Source organism: Orbicella faveolata, unplaced genomic scaffold, assembly GCF_042242905.1.
Source record: "Orbicella faveolata isolate gen_17 unplaced genomic scaffold, um_ofav_v1 contig_13, whole genome shotgun sequence".
Lineage (NCBI taxonomy): Eukaryota > Metazoa > Cnidaria > Anthozoa > Scleractinia > Merulinidae > Orbicella > Orbicella faveolata.
This window is the reverse complement of record NW_028301540.1, coordinates 2,440,584-2,460,000: the sequence shown is the minus strand read 5'-3', so window position 1 is coordinate 2,460,000 and position 19,417 is coordinate 2,440,584. Positions and strand designations below refer to the sequence as shown.

The following is a 19,417-nucleotide window of genomic DNA, read 5'->3' as shown; positions in this document are numbered from 1 at the left end:
CTGTAGTGACATTTTTTCAGCACATTCCAAGAACAAATAACTGTTCAGCATTTGACTTGAAGTATGTAATAATAATAATGATAATGATAATGATAATGATGATGATCATGGTCATGATAATGATAATGATAATGATAATAATAATAATTCTATATTATTAATTATTAATAGTTCCTCTTTTTATTCTGTAAATATTTATTTAAGGGCCACTGTTTTTTACAGTTGCTACTGTTCGGTGCTATCCTTGATAAATAAAGTTGATTATTATTATAATTATACATGTAATTAGTTATATTATACGAATAATCACCTGCAAATTAATTTGATTGGCTAATTTAAGCATGTCAAGACCACTGTATAGGTATAGCCTGTATGCAAACTTCTACTATAATTTCCCTTCGCGCAGAAAAATTGACATCTAAGAAGCGCCTTCGCTAATTATTAACTACTTAATAACCGAGAGTGAGGTCGTTACGGAAAAATCGCAAACTGAGGCCTGGCCGTATTGACCTCGCTATCGCTCGGTCAATACGGTAGGCCGAGGTTTGAGATTTTCCCGTAACGACCGAACGGTCGAGGTTATTAAGTTGTTCATTATATGGCCCATGAATTAAAGAAAAGAAAAAATTATTCGAGCGGAAGTCCTCAGTTTACATCCGGCGATGCGCGCGTTTACCGATTCATTCATCGTCTCAAACCCAGGGCAAAACTACACAGTCAGTGAACTTCACCGCTGTATTACGTATTCCGCATAAATACACATTTCTTTACGGGAAAAGTGATTGTTACAGCCTCAAAAAGGTGTTTTAGTATAGTGGTGCCACAAGTTGATGGGGGAGTTTTTCCGACTTTTGTGGCGAAACGTCAACGCACGTGGAAAAGACAGAAAGTGCTTCAAAATAGTCCAAACCAACGGTCTTTCAGTGGAACAAAATACTAATGCTTCAGAATGCACTGCTCAGAATAACTCGATCTCCGCATTCGCTTTCTACAACATATCTTCGCCTTCTTCATTCTGGGATTTATGGATGAACTTTTCAAGCCTTGTGAACGTCTAAAACTTCCTGCAGTTATTAGAAACACTGCTACCGACAGAAACCGCCCGATTGTTTACATCTGATGATCCTGGAAGCTGATTTACCCTTGCTTGTGTAAAGCGAGGGAATATATTTGATGAGAACTGTGACGGAGTTTAATATTTCTGTAATTGTTGTGACTAAGATGACATCTTATAAGTTTCTTTGTTGTGTTCTGCTCAGGATGCATGACAGATCTGCCGATGGTGTTTTTCACTTAGCGATTTTAGCTTTACTTAAGACAAGGCAAACTTTGATTGTTTTTCACAAGTGCCCGCCAAGGTTACCGGCTGGTGAGTCAAAAACGACTTCTATATAAATTTTATTAAGGAAAAATCTCTAAACTTTTAGCTACTTACTTTCTCTTACTATTTTAAATCGGCTTTCATCGCTTTAAAGCGCCTGAATTTTCAGAGCCGGGCTCTTCCTAATTTGCATAATCCGTAATCGGCCCGTGGGCATTACGGCTGCATAATGACCGTTGAGATCTCGCTCTTAGCCAATCAGAGCGCGCGTTATATCGGCCACAAGCCAAAGCCATATAATAATGAAACGTATTCTGCTAATTCTCCAGAATTCAAGGACCTTGCTTTTAGCCTTGTTAAGAGGCTGTCTCTGTAAAAACCGATCATTGATTTTACTTCGGAAATTCGATTTTTCTCATAAGCAGGGATTTCGAAGCCCTTACCTAGTAAATCACTAAAATGAGTTTTATTTGATTAAAAATTCTAACTGAACTTTTCTAGGATTAATTGAAGTTCGGTCCGCTCGACACAAGTTGCATGCCTGCCGAAACTGGAAAAATAGCACATATTGCCGGCGCTCTAAAAAAATTAATATTTGCTCAAAAATCCCAATTCTGTTTTTCAACTATAGATATATCATAGCAGTTTGTTTAGCCATGTTGCAATTGTAATTCAATGTTGTTCCTTCAACGGTTAAAAGAAGATTTTCTACCCGTTAAATCGAGTTTTGAACCAAACACGAAAATAGCTCTACTTTGAAGGCACGTTTTAAAAATGTGGCATCTGTTTGAAACTGCTGAACTACATGAACAGAGAGTAGAAATGAACCCTAATTTAAAACAATAATAAAATTTGTCCGCCCACTAGGTTTTCAAAGCTAATGACCGCTTAAAGTTTAGGAAATTTTGAAAATATTCCAGTGAGTAACTAACATACTCGCCTTCGTAAAGTGCGCGTGCTCCGATAACTTCACGTAAATCTCTTACCTGGCTTCAAGATTAAAGTTTTGGTCCTTTGTAGCGTTCCTTGAAACCTAGATAGCATTAAAACTGCCAGCTTTTCCTTCCAGCGGTAGGTTTGTATACAAGGTACATTTATACGTTCCTCATCTGTGTCGAGCGTGACGGTCATGATCACATACTTCGATGTTCTTTGTATTACTTGCCATTGTTTTCCTCGAAGCCGGTTTAATCATGCAGAGTCCTCTTGAAAGGTTTGTAAAAGCACTCTTTTGGACAGCTCTCGGTACACATACATGTATGGACAGTAAACGGTGATCCGGGGATCCAAGGAAGGATTGATAAATACCACGGCTATTTTGTGTTTACTACGGGTGTTTTAGTTCCCAATCTTCCCGTGAGTATCACATCATCATGATTCCCGTGTTACTCACGGGAAGACTGGAAACTAAAATACCTGTTGTAAACACAAAATGGCCGTGGTTTTTATCAATCCTTCCTTGGATCCCCGGATCACCGTTTACTGTTCATACTTGTATGTGTGCGGAGAGTTGTCCAAAAGAGTGCTTCTACAAAACCTTTCAAGAGGACTCTGCATGATTAAACCGGTTTCGAGGAAAACAATGGTCAGTAATACAAAGAACATCGAAACATGTGACCGTCACGCTCGACACAGATGAGGAACGTATAAATGTACCTTGTATACAAACCTACCGTTGGAAGGAAAAGCTGGCAGTTTTAATGCTATCTAGGTTTCAAGGATCGCTACAAAGGACCAAAACTTTAATCTTGAAGCCAGGTAAGAGATTTACGTGAACTTATTGGAGCTCTTTACGAAGGCGAGTATGTTAGTTACTCACTGGAATATTTTCAAAATTTCCTAAACTTTAAGCGGTCATTAGCTTTGAAAACCTAGTGGGCAGACAAATTTTATTATTGTTTTAAATTAAGGGCCATTTCTACTTTCTATTCATGTAGTTCAACAATTTCAAACAGGTGCCACATTTTTAAAACGTGCCTTTGGTTCAAACTCGATTTAACGGGTAGAAAATCTTCTTTAACTGTTGAAGAAACAACATTGAATTGTAATTGCAACATGGCTAAACAAACTGCTATGATATATCTATAGTTGAAAAACAGAATTGGGATTTTTGAGCGAATATTAATTTTTCTAGAGCGCCAGCAATATGTGCTATTTTTCCAGTTTCGGCAGGTATGCAACTTGTGTCGAGCGGACCGAACTTCAATCAAGCCTAGAAAAGTGCAATTAGAATTTTTAATCAAATAAAACTCATTTTAGTGATTGACTAGGTAAGGGCCTCGAAATTCCAGCTTATGAGAAAAATTGAATTTTCGAAGTAAAATCAGTGGTCGGTCTTTACAGACAGCCTCTTAAAAGTCTACTCTGATTGGCTATCTGTGTATCAATACAAGATACTCGACATTATTTATGTGGTGTTCAATGTGTGGTATAATGTTTGGTATGTTTCTTATTGACTTAACACGTCCGGTTTGTGCTGTTTTTTTTACGTCCCCCGGAAGCAGAATGACAGAATACTGTTGACGGTCTTGGGTAATAGGAATCCATCCATTTCACTGAAATACTCATTTGCTCACAGCGATCATTCTTGTTACAGAATGACGAAGAGAACAACGCACTGGTCCAATAAACTAGTGCCCGGCACCTATTGGGAAATCATGTACGGTGTCCAGTCCCTTATTTGTAACATTCTGCCTTAGAGAGTTATCGGTCACTGGAGAGAAACCGCCTTGCAAAATATAATTATGGCAAACTAGAGAGGTGCTAAATTGGAAACCATGCAGAGCTATAGCTAAGAGCTATAAACATTTGTTATCACCGTAGTCAAACAGATATGAAATGGATATCTGCATTTCATTTAAACTCAACACAGCGTACCATACCCTTCAGAAACAAGAATGAGCTAAATAGCTTGGAAACCAACAGTGTTCAGTTCAACATGTATTGCCATTGTTTCCTTGTATCAATGAAAGATTCACTCGCTTACTCTCAGTGGACAACTCGAAATAGCCTACAATCAAAATCTTTGACTTGCGATCACACGTGTTTTTTTTGACGAACAAGACATACCATAATATAATATTACAACAATAACTCAACAATTTCCGGGAAGGGGTGGCTAAGTTATATGTCCAGTCTCTTAGGAGCTCGTATGATTCTTCCACTGTGGGTTCGGGCCTGAACAAACAGTGAAAAGAGAACGGCAAAGGTCAGGAACTGCTTCACAGATCTCACTGTTCTCTCAAGAAAGTAGACGTCTGCACACAGGTTATGTTTTGGACAAATCATACAGTTAAATTCGTGCTCTTGTGATGATATGTAGACTATGAGTAGTTCCTCTTTCACTTAGTCCATCAAGCGAGACCATGAATAGACTGCAAGGAAAAAATGGCCGCGTGAAATCCTTGGGTCGAGAAGCGCTTCTTGCCCCCCAGGATTTCACGCAGCCCTGTTTTTCTCGTGGTTCTTTTTCACATCATGCTCGATGGACGAAGCAAGAGAGAGACTACTCGTAGTCTAGATGAAATGATAATTTTGGAACTGTGGTGCAGAATAAACTGCATGTAGTTAAATAAATAGTAATTTATTGAAAGATAGTTCATTACCTTGGATATTTTTATTGAATCTGTGGTAGTATCTTCTAAAACTGCTTGAAGGACTGCATTTGCTATTTTTTCTGCTTTGCTGAGATCCTCATCTTTGGTTGCATTATTAAACTCACTGTTGTTTGCTGTGACAAGTCTGGTGATGTGCTCTGGTCTCAAGAGCTCTGGAAATGGTTCAACCTACAGAAGGATTTATGTGTAATATGTGACAACATATTGCTTGTTGAAAGTGACAACCTGTTATTTAATATGCATGTATGTTATACATTTGTAACATGATGCAACAACAACAAAAAATGTTGTTGTTGTTTGTTGTTGTTCATAGTGGTCAATGCGCTTAGCTACACCTAGTTAGTTCACAGGCATGCCACTTTAAATGAAGGAAACAAATATATCAACTAAACGTAATGCCAATAATGCCAATACAGTACACTGTACCTGCACACACAAATGAATTGTTGGAGCAGACACGCCATTTTTATCAGTCACTGTGACATTGACCTTCACAGCATAATTCCAAGGCAAGCTTCCAGTTGGCAGCCATGAGCTGACACTACTACTAGAGCTGTCTAACAACAGCCCATGTAGACCATTCTGTAGTTGATATTGAAACCGGTACGACAGGGGGTTGCTGTCACTTTCCCAGTCACTACAGCTCAGGTTAAAAACAGTCTTCAGTGAGGTGCCATTTGATGGAGTGATCGAACATGTTCCCCCGGTAGGTGGTGATGAAGTTGAGATGTCGTGAGCACTCATTCCTCGCTGACCCTCCATAGTCTGAGCAAACACTGCCAGCCGGTAGTACTTTCCGCCATCAAGGGAGTCCTCTTTGATTACAATACTGCTAGAATCGAGGGATGTAGTTGTGATAAGTTGCAAATCTTGTATTTTCCTCCAAACAGTGTTATTTTTTGTGGCAGATGGGCATTGTTGGTAAAGTATCCATTGGTATGTAGATATCTTGGAGCAGTGCGCTCCATGGCACTGTGACTGGATACTTAGTTTAACTGATGGACTGATTTTAGGTTCACAATTTATTATACATCTGAAAATCAAATGAAATCAAAAATACCTTTGAACAGCTTTTATTGTAGCAAGGAGCTAAGACCTATCATATGAAACAAACAAACAAACAATCTTTGAGTAGCTGTGCTTGTTTATTTCATGGCTACGTGCCAATAAGCAGTTCTTTCTTCTTTGGATGTCATGCTATTCTAACATTAGTATCAAGAACCTCGTCGGTTAGTGGCAAAAGAAGTTCCAAGGAAAGCAAGAAATAATAACTAAAAGTACTAAAGTGAACCAGGCTACCAATTGCATCCAGAACTAGCGACAAGCATTGGTTTGGGACCACTACTCATAGAGAATTTTAAAAAAATAAAATAAAATAAAATAAAATAAATAAATAAATAAATAGATAAATAAAATAACTGAAAAATCTATTAACGTGCTATGTATCTCTTTTGTGTCTTCTGAAGCACGTGCTGTTAATTAATACACTATTCTGATGTACTGGCATTTTAATAAATTATTATATTTGTATGGTAATTATTCAATTTTGTTTATATCTGAATAGCTAATTTATCCAGCTATGCTCCAGTTGGTGTGAAGTTGTGGTGTTATCAGCTGGACATCTGCACTACCTGTACCATATAATAATGCAGAGAATAGAATCAACATTATAGTTCCTCGAGCGGTCAGTGTAAACTGCAGACTGCGGACTACAGACTGCAAACTACAGACCAGGGCTGGGGTCAAATGCAGACTGCAGACCAGGGAGCAAATCACAGGATTAATAAACAATGAAACAACTTTTATACCGTTGAGACATTTGAGGCGGATCCCCTTTTACCAAGTGTATAACTTGATGATCACTTGAGCTGCGATTATCTTTTGTCACCACCAGTTTAACTACTAAGGTCGTCAGGTCCTGGAACATGGAAGAGGCAGTAGTGATGGTAACTTCAAGTCCAGAATCATTCCCAATATAATGAACATTAGACTGGTTTATTCCTGTGAAGGAGTCGCTTGCTGCTGTCAGCAGGCCAGAATAGTTGCTTTTGATCTCACCATAATGCCAGGTGAAGTTCATTCCGGAGTGGTTACCAAGTCCAACAACCAGGTCATAGGAGAGTGATGCATTCATCGTGATGTTTTGTCCTCGGATTACTTCGGCACCACCATAGATGACAGCGATGAGGTTCGGTGTTCTTTGGTAGGACTTTCCATCTACATGTAAACACCATCAAATAACAACTTTCATTAGTTTACACATATTGTATGTATTGCTTCAAACATAAAGACACATGCACCTGTGCATGTAAGCAACGCACACGAGTCAAGACCCAGCTATTGCAACCTGCAAAGTTCTTGAAAACGGAAAAAAGAAACTCGAAAAGGCAAATTTTTCGACCTACATAATTGAAACATATCTAAGAAAAGAGAATGAAAAACAAAATACAGGAAAGCAAGAAGGTAACAATATCTACTTTCAATTTTGGCTGTGTTGATAAGTATCACTCAGAAAATTGTTCTGCAGGTACGTTTGGAAATTTTACTACATACCTACCTACCTACCTACCTACCTGCCTACCTACATACATACATTTTATTTTTTGTTTTCAAATTAAAATTACAATTGTAACATGCCCGCGGATGGCTGAGCTAATCTAGGCGGGTCATGTTAACACGGATTATTAATATACAACTAGGTACAACTAGATACAACTGAAGGCAACAAGAGAACTAAAGAGACTGAAATTGACAACAATGACTAGAGACAACTAATAAACTAACGGTGTTACAAATAATAATTAACAACAGTTACGTCGAGAGACTACAGATACAATAAAACGAAATGATTAAATATTAATGAATACATACTAAGAGGAAAATAAATTCAGCTTTACTTTTTGAACGATTTCTGAAAGATCAATATAACAGTCTTCTGAAGCTAGAATTTCAAAAAGTATTTGTTTTATTTTCCTCTTAAAGACATTTTTTGGAAGCTTTCTTAAAGATATAGGCATTTCATTCCAAATTTTTGTTCCGATTCTAGAAAATGAGCTCACTTGAATTGAGAGTCTAGAACTTTGTGTGTAAAAGTTATTTGAGACAGAGGATCGAGTATTGTAAGAATGAATATCAGAAATGCCTTGAAAGAGATCTTGAATGTTTCCAGGAGCATTTCTGTGTCTTATTTCAAACATAAGGTTAGCTAAAAACTCATAATACAAAAATTTTAACGGTAAAACACTGGCATCAATAAATAAAGGAATCTTATGTTGATTTCGCTCGGAAAAATAGATAAAGCGAGGAGCTCGCTTTTGGAGCTTGAGAAGCTCTTCAAGGTGTGATTTATATGCTTGGCCCCAAGCCATCAAACCATAAGTTAAATAAGGAATAACTAGGGATCTATAAATAGTTAAAAGAGTATGCCTTGGCAGAATATGCCGTAGTTTACAAATGAATCCTACAGTTCGGCTTATTTTAATAACTACATGATCAATATGATGTTTCCAAGAAAGATTATTGTCAATTATTACACCTAGTACACGTAGATATCTCACAAATTCTTTACATTCTAGAGCCACATTCTTATTTTGATCATTATCGAATATCATAACTTTGGAATGATAAGTAAGTTTTCTCTGAGCTGGTCTTAGATAACAAAATTTGTTTTTTTAATATTTAAGGTTAATTTATTAGCCTTTAACCAATCGAACAACTTGCAGAGTTCTTGATTTACAGTCGACTCAAGGGACTTAAGCTTTTTTCAACATATACGGCGTTCGTGTCGTCAGCAAATAAAAAAAGTTTAAGTTTGTCAGAGGATTCTTGGATATCGTTGACATAGATTAGGAAAAGTAAAGGGCCTAGGACTGAGCCATGCGGTACACCACAAGTGGTATTTTGCCTTTTAGATATGTAAAAGCCAATTTGCGTAGTTTGAGTTCGACCATCCAAGTAAGATGAGAACCACTTATTTATAACACCACGAAAACCGTAGTGATCTAACTTGTGTAAAAGAATTTTATGATCTACTGTATCAAAAGCCTTTTTCAGGTCAATGAATACACCACATGAGAACAAGCGCCCGTCCATGTTTTCCTGTATGGTACTTACAATGTCAAGAATTGCATGCTGCGTTGAATGCGCTTTGCGGAAGCCATATTGAGATGGAGAAAGTATATCATTTTGCTCAATGAAAGATTCCATTCTGGAATAGACCCATTTTTCGAAGATCCTATTAAAGTTAGACAGCAAAGAAATAGGCCTATAGTTGTTTGCATTAGTGTTATCTTCGGATTTAAAAATAGGAATAATTTTAGCCATTTTTAATTTAGTGGGATACATCCCAGACGAAATAGAAAGATTTATTATTTCCGCAAGTGTACTGCTTACAACATTTGACGAGTACTTCAACAGTTGGGTAGGACATGAGTATAAACCATGAGATTTGTTATTTCAGTTGGTATGCTCAAACTTTCCAATTCCACTTCAGTTGGAGTAACTAGGTTGAAAGCAAACGACGAATCAGGAGAGTTAGATCTGTCCATAAAATCAAAATAATTACGCTGAACGGTTTGTAACTTATTTGCCAGTTTAGGTCCAACAGAAGCGAAATGGTCATTAAGTACGTTGGCTATTCTATTTTGGTCACAGGTAACAGAATCATTATCAGTAGGGACTTTAATAGAAGTAATAGGTTTTGTGTTCTTCAATTTACGGGCAAGTACATTGTTTATTCCTTCCCAAGTTTTTTTCATATTAGTTAGGTTATCATTAAAAAATTTAGAATAATATTGCTGTTTATTTAAACGCGTTAAGGTACAAATTTTGTTCCTATAAATTTTGTAGTTGGCGGTGTCACCAGACGCATATAACTTATTTTTACCTTTAATGGAGATTCTTATGCCTTTGGTGATCCATGGTTTGGAGAGCTGTTTTGCTTTACGGTTTGAAATTGTTTTCATAGATGCGTGTTTATTTATCAATTTGCTAAACTTGTTGTAAAAAGAAGAAAATAAATTGTCCACGTCACGCGGTTTTTTATCTAAGAGTGTAATCCAGTTCACATTAGACAGATCGGCGTTAAAACTGTCCCTAGAGAATCTAGAAAAGCCCCACACTTTAGATTTTTTTATCTTAATTTTATCCCTCATAGACTTCAGAATACAGAATTGCGAAAAATGATCACTTATATCAGAGATGATATTTCCACTAGCCACAACTTGATCAGGATTGTTGATAAAAATGTTGTCAATTAGGGTGGCGGAGGTAGAGCGGACACGCGTTGGTTTGTCAATTGTGGGAACGAGAAAACAACTTTGAACGGAAGTAAAAAAGTCGTGACTATACGAAGATGACGCACATTTCAAAAGGTCAATATTGAAATCACCCATGATCACAATATGTTTTCCAGAGGACGCAAGTTTTTCAATAGTCTCATCAAAATATGATAGAAAGATTTCAGGAGAGTCGTTATGCTGTCTATAAAAGATTCCACAAATAACATTTTTCTTATTCTCAAAGGAAAACTCAGCCCACAATACCTGAAAAGCTTCATTGGAGGTCCTTTCTAAAACACGATAATCAAGTGACTCATCAATGAACATTCCCACACCCTCAGACGCCAAAGGTGTTGGAACATATTCAAATAAGTAGCCAGGTATATGTGCTGTGCACAATTGTGAATTTGCATTGGTGATTTTTGTTTCAGTAACTCCGATGACATTAAAATGAAAATCTACTTCATGCAAAAGTTGAGTTTGAAGATTTTTCTTGTTACGATTCAGGCTAACTACGTTGTTATGAAATATAGAAAAGCTAGAGATAGTTTCATCTTTTGACAACTTCGTTTTCATTTCCTTAAAACTATGGGGGGAGAAACATCGACTAGTTATTCTGCTAGAGGAGTAATCAACGGGGTTCAAATTATAATCTAAGGTTGTATTTAACGAAAACAAATCTAAGTCATATAAGCTAGTAAGCTTCTCTAATTCCCTTTTAGTTTTACATGTGGTCGACACTGAACTATTAAATTGGCCATGAATTTCTGCCAAACATCCAGAACAACTATAATACGGTAAAATCTTCAATATAGATCTAATAGATTTCACTGTACTTCTGTTCCTGCCTTTCATATGAGTACCATTATAAAGCATAACAGTAGTTTAAGTTAGCTGCAAGGATCCTCTGATCGAGCTTCAGGGCGTTCACGCAGTCTTAACTTAGTTAAGTCGTCAATCGCCCCCAGACGAATCGCCATAGAAGTATCTGTTTTGCGTAGGAAGATTGCTGCGCCTTTCGTCCAGCACCACTTGTAGTTGTATGTGTTTTGGTGCGCTTTCGCTGAGTGTAACAGCTCTTGTAGTCTCGGTGTAAGGTGGCTGTAAATTGCAATCCGATTAATTTCAGCAGAAGACGGGAGATTCAGGCCCTCGGTGGTTAGTTGACTGGCGTTACCTCTTGACGCGAGCACTTTGTCACGTATCTTCTGGTGAATTTGCAAATAATCGGGTTCGGTCGTCTGCGGTTACCATTACCAGTCGAAGTATCTCGCTGTGGAACCCTGTGAGCAATATCGATCTCTGATAAGGAGATATCAACTCCAAGGCCGGTAAATAGCTTCACCCACAATTCTGCGGTGTCTTGTGCAGATTCTCTTTCTGATATTAGTGGAACGCCCACGATCTTCAAGTTATATTGATAACTGTAATATAGCATCTCGTCGATAGCTTTGTCAGTTCTGTCAACTTTAACTGTCAATAAATCCAACCTACGAGAGAAATTATCCAGAGCTTTTGACAAGCTGGATTCTGACTTCACAAGAGCATCGTAGCTATCGCCGAGGAATTGGACATCCTGTGTGCTTGGTAAAGGGGTGGCTGCCGCTTCGTGGTAATCCTTCTGTTCCGCCATCTTGGATTTGAGAAACTGAAATTCCTTCTTTAGATCATTCAGTTGACTCTTTATATCGTCGTTTTCTTTTCTTAGCACTTTAACTTTGTCTCTCATTAGTCAACGGAGAAAAAAGTAAATGTCTAACCTAGCCTAACAGTAAATACACAAGAGAGAACGCGGAGCGCTAGCTGAAGCGTGCCGCTCTCAGTAACATATAATAATTTACTTTGGACTTCTATCTCAAGATGGTGCTTTTTTACGAACAATTTATCGAGAGGATATCAGCAATGCTTTCTCTAATAAATTGTTGTTCTACAGCATGGATTGAGTTAAAAGTTGTAGATATCAAATTTGAGCATGAAAAATTGAGTTTTAAAGTATCATGTCTATCATCCAACAATGCTTTGGAACATACATCGCTTTTGTGATACCAGAGATACTCACCCATTTAGTTCGATAAAACTAGACAACGAGGAAGCAGAAGAACACTTAACAGAAGAAAAGGCTTGAAATATCAAGTGAGAGGACATCGAAGGATGGGACGTGATTCTTATTATCATTAGCAACATTTATTTTGGCTGGAATTGAAGTCCCTAGTAATCACTTGTCACATGTACACCACTGGCTCAAAGACATTTTTTTGATTGCCTCCTTTACTAGACCCTTTTCATTTTAATTTTGACCGAAGACTTTACATAGAGCCCTAATTAATTGTTAAGGATTTCAGAAAATTCCCAATTAAACACTGATGTTTTTCCCTTTTTAACATAATCAGGTTCTTCAAAAAGCATTAGGATTCTTGATAACTGTATTTTATTTTGAGTGCAATTAGTGAGGTGTTTGATGTAACATAAAACCATTTCAAGAGTTTAATTATCAACAACTGTGTCACGCCATACTCAAAACAGCAAAAATTAGTAACCACTAAGGCAAAAAAATGCAAAGGAAAATTCCGATAACTACACAGAATGACAGAATAATAACTATCAAGGATTATTAAAGAATAGTTATTTGGCCTTCCTGCTGCTCTTGAATCGTTAACGTCTGCCTCCTCTGCTTCTTCATCCTTAATAATGGCATTTCTCAAATCAATCTGGCTCCTGAGGCGTCACTGTTACTTTCGAATCCTTCGGGGTGCCAGAGGGGTTTTTTTTGAGATTGTGGCGAACGATCACAATCGCAGCTTCGCCACGAAAAAAAAAAAAAACCCTCTGGTACCCAGGGGTACTAGAATAGAGAAGTTTCCATCCAGATAATAAAGTATTTCTTGAGCGCTATACCTCACAGGCCTCCTGCTCATGGTCACAAGTGGACTTTAAATCGTTTCTTGTCGACAAAAGCAAAAACTTTCGAAAAAAAACTCGACGAAAATAGCTCTTATTTGGCCACGATGGTGCCTGCATGTGTATTTTGGTATTTTGTCTTATTTGGTCGTTTGGGAACTGGTAATGATAAAGGGGCAGACTGCTGACTAAAGGAAGTGCAGGTTACTCTGTTGTCTGATATACCGCACACTGAGCTCTAAAGAGTTGAAATAGAGAGTTTAACTTTAAACTGCTATTTGGCGATATCTAATACCAGATATTTATTGGTTATTTTACAAATTTTGGCAGATTGCACCCTATTCAGAAATCAAGACTCAGTGTGCAAACGTAGCTCACGAAGAATTTAGAGGTTCGGAGTAATCTCGTTCCCAGATCTCTTCGGCTTCGTCCACAAGAGATCTGGGAGCGAGATTAGGCTCAGAGTGAATCCTCGTGCAGCTGTTGAGTTCGTACGTTACTGAGGTGGGGGATGGGAGGGAAGGAGATTGGTTTACTATGTCTGATATCTAAAATGCATACTGTATCAGATAAAAATGTTAATAAAACCACAGCAAAAATAAGCAGAATTGTATTCATATTTTAACGGAGCTCCGGCGGCCCGAAGGGCCACCAAGCGGAGCCCCATACTCATATGGGAAAGAAACGAAAACCCACGAGTTGATTTTCTCATGGTTATCATGGCTAGCGGTACTGCTCGTGGGCGCGTACGCACGACGGCGACGACGACGACGACGGAGTCGCGCAACATGGGGCCATACTCCAAATAATAGGTTGACAGAGACATGCAGCCTTGGCTTACCATGTACTTCTTTGATATTGGACATCCATGTTATGATCAATTGACACTTGTAAAAACAAGGTATCCGCTGACCAGTATCACGTGACCATATCGCGGGATCAAGTTTACAGCTCATTACAGCTCGCGTGTTTTTTTGAAGTTAAACGCTGACCAAGTGCTGGTTTTCGATTGGATCGCGGGCTCATCTCGGGTTAACTTGTTGAAAACAGGGCAGGATTGTTCGGAAGCCGGTTAACGCTAACCCAGGATTAAAAGTTAACCGAATTATAACTTTTTCTTCTATGCAAATGTTTTTTTGCTGCTTTGTTTTGTGTATATGGTGATTATTAAAACTCAAAACAGAAGGCCAAACAATATACAGAAAACCTCACCGCAAAGTTACAAAATTCAAATCAAAATTCTACCTTTTCCTGGGTTAGCTTAATCGGGCTCTGAACAACCCGGCCCAGGAGCTACGCTTTTAGGCTGGCCTGAATCTATATATTACAGTTTAAATTTTGCTTGCGCTACCTTGCATATGGCTGACGCGCCTGAAATGTGAATTGACCAATCAGGATTTAGAAGGCGAGAAAAACTTTACTGTCCTGAATTCGATGTAAGTTAACAAGAAAAGCATTGAGGTCGGGCAACGTTTTTCCCTTGAAACGGCATCAAATATTCACGAAAAGGAATTTATAATTCCAAAAAAGTGAAAAATATGAAACATTTTGAGCCTCCAAGCTTCTAATTTGGCGCCAACGTTTATTAACGTCAGGCAACTCGCTCGTCGTTCGTCGAGTGTCGCCAGGTAGGATAACAGTTCTGTTATTCTGAACGAAATATGTATTTCCTCAAAAAATTAAACCCAGAATTCTTAAGTTAACTATTAGAAGAGGCGAAAGCAACATTAGCATTGCCTTTATTTGTGTTAGCTGCGCAGAAAATTGTGTAATTGCCTCGCCTGTAAATTAATGTCAACCAGCCCTTAAACAGTTCATGTTAAAATCACCAGGCAATCAGGTTAACCAGGCACCCAAGTTCCATTCCAACTTAGTGGCTGCCTTGACGGCCTCCCACGAACACTGGAATCTTTCAGGTACGACGTGTACAGTCAATTCCACTGTTTCACTGCTGACATCCTCTGGGTTGTGGCAATCCGCACTAGAAGTTGACAATTCCGCGCGAGGTTCAGGTTCTCTCACATCATCAGGCTGGTCACTGTTATCTGCCCCAATACAATCAGCATTCTGAGGTCTAGGGGTAACATCATCCTCTTCTCCCATCGTCGATTCTGCCCCGAAAAGCTCAACTCCCCGTCTGTTATTGATTGGAGCTGACTATCCATCTTCAACAAACGGTGGAAAATCTACATCTGAGGCCTCTGTTTCCTCCTCTCTTAGTTTTGATAACTGCGTCTGCCTTTTAGCAATCCATCTCTCCAGTGGGGGTCCCACTGGAGAGAATGGACGACCTTTGACTTGGCCTTCCTGCTCTTCGGGATTCGGTACACTACGTCAGACAGCACTCATATTACCAGAGAAGGTCCTTCCCAAGGGCAGTCAAATTTGGCATTTCTCCAAATGACTGAAAAGTTCTTATGGTCTTTCGTAAACACCATGACTCGCAGTCGTGTGACTATGATGAGCTTCAAAGGCAGTCTGTCGGAGAGTGTTGGGAAGAGCCAACTCTCGGGAAGAAAAAGGCATCCTTTACCGTAGCTGCATTCAACTGGCGATGGTCAAGGCACAGCCTCTGACTACCATCTATTTTTACCACCAGCACAACTGGGAAGGACCACGGGCTTGACGATTCTTTCACCTTCCCTTGCTGCAAGAGATCAGCCACTTTTCGCTCGATTTCATCGTGTTTCCACAGAGAGGTTGCTGTCAGATTGGAGGTACATTGGCTTTTTCAATCATGTGCTGGACCATATGTGCGGTGCTTAGATCCCTGTCGGAAAGGAAGAACACGTTGGTAATTGTACAGTAACTCTTGAAGTCTCTCAGTTTCACTGTCAGTCAAGTGCCCCGTGCTCCTTTGTAGAAGTTCCTGTAGGGATTCCAGGGATTCTGGTGGAGTCCTTTGAATGGGTTCGTATGATACACGCTGGTTAATTTCTCTGGCTTGGCCCACAGCACTCTCTTGATTCTCTTCATAAAGCTCTAGTAAAGTGACATCAACAACCGGCTTAGCCAGGGCAACCACAGTCTCAGCAGCCAAGTTGCAAACATCGTCAGAAACATTTAAAACACGCAAGAAAACCAATCTGTCCTCTTTAACATCCACCAGAGTCCTTGCAACATAGAGGCCTTTTTGTTGCAAGTGTGAGGTAATGTTAGGCTCTTACAACCTCATGGCTAATTGAAATGCCTCTGGATTTAAGTTGGAAGGAAGCCTCTGAACAGTGACTGGGAGAATCACCTCAGTGTTAGGTTTACCTTCGCACCATGCATCGTGAACTAAACTAAAGAGCTGGTTCTTGAAATCAGAACAATTAAACACTTCTCCATTAATCGACACTTGATTTTTCACAATTTCAATATGCCAATCTGCTTGTGACAGGAAGTCCATACCCAGAATGCCCTCATCCTCAACCTCAGCCACAATCACATGCATTTGAAACTCTTTAGTACCCAAGCACACTACAACATGTCCCAGACCACGTGTTTTCGCTTGCTGACCATCAGCAAGAGCAATCGCAGAATTGGCTGAACCTAAACTGAACTTGACACTGGCAGGTAAATAATTATAAAACGTGAACGATAAAATAGAACGAGCAGCACCATTGTCTATTAACTACATAACACGAAGTTCCACCAATAAAGCAAGGCCTCGTAATTTATTACTAAGTTGTGACCTTTCCATGGGCACATCAGGGCAAGCCATATCCTGCTTTGACAATGGCTGTGGGGCCAACAGTGTCCAACAGTGGGGCCAGCATGTCCAACAGTGGGGCCAACAGCACTCTAACTCAGGCATCCCCCTGACCCTCGGGTGACACCCTACTGCCGTTTCCCGAACCCAGTTTGTTGTCGTAAGGTGACTTGCGTGCTGGGCAGTTTAGACGGTAACGGTCAAATTCTTTGCAATCTCAGCACGGACCATTTCGACTAAAACAACGTGGAGCAGGTGGGCGTTGCTGGTTTTTGGAGGTGTTCAGAGACATTGACTGGGAAAACTGGTGTATTTGGTGAAGTAATTGTTCAAGAGCATCTAGCTAAGTCTCCTGGCGTTGTTGTTGCGCTTGACGGTCAGAAAGTAATATTTCCATCTGAGCTTTAAATAAATTATGCTCCCTTTCAACTTCATCGACAGAGCGAACCTTCGGAGAGCTTCCTCGCCAATTCCCATCCAAGAGACGAAATGGTTCAAGTTCAAAAGCCAACGACAGGGCTTCATCCATGGTGTGTGGTTTATCTCTGCGTAATCGGAGCCTGTCGTCTTGATCTTTGATGGCATCAATGAAATGCCGGACGGCAAATCTTTCCTGAGTGTCAGGAGACAAATCCTGATACGGTGGACTGGACATATACCAGATATCTGCAGCAAGAACTTGAACACTTTCATTTCCCTGTCGGCGACGGCTATACAGACGCGCCTGGTGCAACTTGCGTTGTTTTTCAACACCAAACCGAAGCTCCACTCTGTCAACAATCCTCTCGTAATTTCGACAGTCAATATCAAACAGGTCATTTAGCACCTTTTGAGCTTCCCCGCGAAGGCTAGCGGCCAGGAATACAGCAGCTTCTTCTTTGCTCCAACCATTGAACACAGAGCAACGCCCAAAGTGTTTCAAATAATCTCGTAGCGACTGAGTACCACATAATCCGTAGGACTTTTAACAGGTGTCATAAACATCCGGTGTTTAGTAAACGAATCAGCTGAATAATTATCCGATATTCGTTCTCTGGCGCGAATGGGTTTGCAGGGTGAGATCGGCAACCTGTACTTCCGAAATAATCTTCTGATGGATCCAGAGATGAATCAGACTCTGGTGTAAGCGGATCCCCCGGCTTAAAAGGGTTAACTGGCGTCGAACAACTCATCTCTTTGAATTTTGACTCCACGATTGAGTTTTCCCGACGAAACCACGCGAGAAAACACACAAGCAAAATTTACAAGCAGAGCCACACAAAACGATGATATTCGGTCGCAAAAACCATCAAAATATCTCCATTGACCACAGGTAGACGTAAATTTCGTTTTGTTTACCGCTGCTACGAATGTAACGCCACAAATCCACAATAAAACACGGCGTTAAAACTTTTAATCACAGATCTTCGAGATATACAGTTCAGCAACTCAACTGAGCACATGGTTATTGCACCATACGTTACGTGACTTACGTGACGATAGTTACTAAGAGGGGGACGGGGGTACCCGTTGACAATCGCCCAACGGTATAAAAAATATGTATAGATTTAGCCAAGCCTAAAAGGGGACTTCCTGGGCAAGGTTGTTTAAAGCCCGATTAAGTTAATCCAGGTTAAATAAGAATTTTGATTTGAGTTTTGTAACTTTGCAGTGATGTTTTCTGAATATTGTTTGGCCTTCAACATACACAAAACAAAAGCAGTGAAAAACATTTGTATACAAGAAATATTTATACTTCTGTTAAGTTTAAATACTGGGTTAGCGTTAATCGAACAACCCGGCCCCGTTTTCAAGAAGTTAACCTATGAACCCGCGATCCAATAGAAAACCAGCACTTGGTCAGTGGTCAACTTGAAAAAACACGTGATCTCGATAAGCTCTCAACTTGACCCCGCGATATCGTCACCTGATACTGGTCAGCAGATACCTTGTTTTGACAGGTGTCAATTGAACATAACATGGATGTCCGATAGGCTTAAGAGTGCCTGCCTGTAAAAATCAGACAAATTCTTAATTTCGCGGCAAGGGTCGAAAATTCGATTTCGCTCATATTCTTATGGTAGATAGGCTAGGGCATGACAAAAACTACTGGATAGTTTTTTTGGCAAAATATCCTTTTATTTCAAAGAAATATGCAAATTACCAAATTCCGTTAAAATCGTCATTTAACGCACCATTTTATTACACAAGTTTGAGAGCCTCGCATGCAAAACCACATCATTCTTCCGTCTTTAAAACACTCAAATATTTTTGTGCAATGTTTAAATGTGTACTGGGTTGATTTTAGGGAATGTTGCGCTGTCTTTTTGGGTGCAAAATAATTAAATTTCGAAGACATGTATTTCATTCACTTAAAAGTACTTCGTGAAGATATTTAATTTTCACCATGTGCGAAACCTTCAAATGGATCAAGCTTCTGGTGGTTGAATCGCTGAAAGATGGTCTACAGATTCCTGTAAAAATTTCTTTGGGCAAATAATTGTGAACGACGCGAGAGCTTTTCAAAGTACGTCAAAAATGCAAATATTTGACCATCAGTCGTCAAATTTCAATTTACGGGTCAGACGTATATTTTAGCATGCGCCACACGACTTGACCTATAATAAGT

General features: G+C 39.4%; 1 protein-coding gene across 1 annotated transcript in view; it reads right to left on the bottom strand.

The window, feature by feature from the left end:
- The window catches only part of LOC149114631 (polycystin-1-like protein 2), a 28,967-nt gene extending 17,021 nt beyond the window's left edge, over positions 1-11,946 (bottom strand). The window contains exons 1-4 of the mRNA XM_089283930.1: positions 11,475-11,946; positions 6,747-7,155; positions 5,365-5,971; positions 4,927-5,106 (exon numbers count right to left, since the gene is read on the bottom strand). Of these exons, the coding sequence (XP_089140056.1) occupies positions 4,927-5,106; positions 5,365-5,971; positions 6,747-7,155; positions 11,475-11,946 (1,668 nt within the window). The remainder of the gene's footprint in view (positions 1-4,926; positions 5,107-5,364; positions 5,972-6,746; positions 7,156-11,474) is intronic.
- Positions 11,947-19,417: the final 7,471 nt, after the last annotated feature.